The following is a 3,091-nucleotide window of genomic DNA, read 5'->3' on the forward strand; positions in this document are numbered from 1 at the left end:
TTTAAACTCTTGGCCCTAGTTTCCCCATCTGTAAAATGAGGAATGATAGCATCCCCCTTAAAAGGTTGTAATAATGAAATACATACATATATGCACATGCATATGTATGTGTATATATATTTAGGGAGAAAATCCTTTGCAAATATGAAAGCATTATAAATTTTAATTATTATGATTATTATTCATATCATAATAATGGCTATTAGTCTGAGTCTGACCTTTTTGTTCAAGGAAGATGCAATATCCCTAAGGGAGACATATATGATGCCCCAAAGAGGGATACTTTTTTGATTAGAGAGGAGATCAACTTTTTTTTTTTAGGTTTTTTTTTTTTGCAAGGCAAATGGGGTTAAGTGGCTTGCCCAAGGCCACACAGCTAGGTAATTATTAAGTGTCTGAGACCGGATTTGAACCCAGGTACTCCTGACTCCAGAGCCGGTGCTTTATCCACTGCGCCACCTAGCTGCCCCTGAGATCAACTTTCTAAGGGGATTAGTAAAACACTCAAATGGTAGAAAATAGAGACTGTCAGGGTCAAAGTACACAACCCCAGCAATGAAACATACCATTCCAAATCAGGCCAGTCCATCAGAAAGTTGACTAGGGAACAGAACTGGGGGCTAGGCAAGATAATATGATCTGAGCTTAGGAACAAGGTCTAAGATGTCCCATAAGAATAGAGTAAGGGGGGGGGGGGCGGCTAGGTGGCGGCTAGGTGGCGCAGTGGATAAAGCACCGGCCCTGGAGTCAGGAGTACCTGGGTTCAAATCCGGTCTCAGACACTTAATAATTACCTAGCTGTGTGGCCTTGGGCAAGTCACTTAAACCCATTTGCCTTGCAAAAATCTAAAAAAAAAAAAAGAATAGAGTAGGAACAAGCACCAAGAGTGAAAGTTGGGTTTATAATAACTGACAATTTATTTGCATCATGTAAAGATAAAAAAAAAACAGAATGACAGTGAGGCAGCCTCATTTGGCTTATAGACCTTCAAATCTTTGTCTTCCCTTCCTCCTTCCCATTCATGGAGGTAATGTAGCTGTGGGTTCCTATACTATCCTCCCTCATAGGAATTCACTCTTCATCTCTTCTTGACTTCTCCCTCAGTCAATCCTGCCAACAGCCAACCTGGACCGGACAGATGACATGGTGTACATCAATGTCATGGAGCTGGTTCGAGCTGTCCTGGATCTCAAAAATGAACTCAGCCAGCTGCCCCCTGAAGGCTATGTTGTCGTGGTGAAGGTGGGAAACCAAAATAGGACACTTGGGTCAAAAGAAAGAGGGACAGGAGCAGTGCTTTAATGAAAATGCCACAACCTGTGATGCCCTATGATATTTGCAAAGTCGTAGTCCTTTGCCTTCAAGGAGCTGGTGCCCTAGTAGGGATAATAATACACACATGAATAGCCAGAATCTACTTTAGAATGTGTTAAGTGAATAGAAGAGATAGAAACAAAACTTTTCAGAAGAAAAGACTTAGGGAACACTGGCATTCTAGTCAATTATCCCTGGAGCTACCTCCCAAGGTGTTTTGCTGGGGATATATTTTCCACTTTTGCTACTGAAGCGAAAATATCTCAACTCACTGCAGTCTAATCCAACAAACAAAACTAGCATCTAGGGCAAATTTAATTGGGGAGGGCATTAATAGTGGGTGATCCCAAGCTCTAGAAAGAGGGCAGAGGAGAGAGAATGACAGACCAAGATCAAGCACAGTGAGTTTGGAGAAGGTAGGTTGAAGGAGAAGGGAGGAATCCTTGAGGACTGAATGCCATGGAATAGGAACCACTGTAAGGTATGGAGCAGTAGACAGATGGTATTCTGGGAGTGAAGCAGTTCCCACCCCAACTGTTGGTGCCCTCAGGTAAAGTACTAATCACTCTGCCTTACTTTTAGTCCTGCATTCATTTAACATCTACTATATGCCAGACTTCATGCTAGGGATTGGGAATAAAGACAAAACAACAACCATTGTTTGCCCTCAGTTATTTAACATATTACCAGGAGTCTTTGTCACTTTTCAAGATGAATATTGGGGTAAGTCCTTGGATTCTGACTGATGGGATATTCTACCTTCACAATGGGAAATTTCTTTCCCTAGAATGTAGGCCTAACCCTGCGGAAGCTGATTGGAAGTGTGGATGATCTTCTACCCACTCTACCTCTGGCTTCACGAACAGAAGTAAGTTTTCTAGTGCCTGGTTGGACTGCACACTTTGCTATTTAGTTCTCCTTTGTCCTGGGATATATTTTTTCCCAAAGGAAGATTCATGAGGTTCATATTAATTTGCTTCATTCCTTCCCCTGGGCCCTGGGACTGGTCCATCTGAAGAGCATGCCTAGGAGGGCAGTGGAAACAGAGAGGGAGCTGGGGATCATGTACGCTCTCCAGAGACTTACAACCTGGGAAGATGTTTTCTAGAGACCAAGCTTCAGGTTCTACAAGTTCTTTGCTTTCTCTGTCCCCTCTTTCCTTATCTGTAAAATGAGGAAATTGGACTCAGTTATTTCTGAGATTTTTTCCAGCTCTGGTTTTATGCCCTATTTGTTTATCTGATACCTGTTTGCCTGTCCATCAAAGGCAGGAGCATCACTTAACAGGCAGATGACTGATAACAAGGGGAGATAATGAATATTTCGAAGTGTCTTGTGGCTTAATGGATGGAACATTGTACTTGGACTCACACCCTTGTCTTTCTGAGCTTCAGTTCCGCATCTATAAAATGGGAGTCCTAATAGCATGTGCTTCAGAGTTGAGGATCAGAGGATAATGTCTATAAATTGCTTTGCTAGTTACAATGCAAAGAACAATGTCTCTGGAGTCAGGAGATCTGATTCAAATTTTGCTTCTGATACTACCAGTGTGATCTTGGACAAATAGTTTAGCTTCCTTAGACCTCAGATGCCTCATATACAGAGTGTAAATGAGGGAGTTGCTAAAGTGGTCTCGGAGGTCACTGCCATCTCTAGGTCACTGATTGCATGGTTTTTATTGGACAAATATAGAGAATAAGTGGGAGATTTTAATCCTCCCAGACTCCCATCACTCAGCCTTCCAAACACTGAATTGTTCTTTCTTACCCCTTGCAG

General features: G+C 42.3%; 1 protein-coding gene across 10 annotated transcripts in view; it reads left to right on the forward strand.

Annotated features, from left to right (window-relative positions):
* Positions 1-3,091, forward strand: part of PTK2B (protein tyrosine kinase 2 beta) — a 177,985-nt gene that overhangs the window by 171,288 nt on the left and 3,606 nt on the right. For 9 of the 10 annotated variants that reach the window (XM_074209992.1, XM_074209986.1, XM_074209984.1 and 6 more), the window contains 2 exons: positions 1,106-1,243; positions 2,103-2,183. In XM_074209992.1, coding sequence (XP_074066093.1) covers positions 1,106-1,243; positions 2,103-2,183 — 219 coding nt within the window. The other variant, XM_074209991.1, reaches the window with a different exon arrangement.

The sequence above is a fragment of the Macrotis lagotis genome, chromosome 1 (genome assembly GCF_037893015.1).
Source record: "Macrotis lagotis isolate mMagLag1 chromosome 1, bilby.v1.9.chrom.fasta, whole genome shotgun sequence".
NCBI classification, from domain to species: Eukaryota; Metazoa; Chordata; class Mammalia; order Peramelemorphia; family Peramelidae; genus Macrotis; species Macrotis lagotis.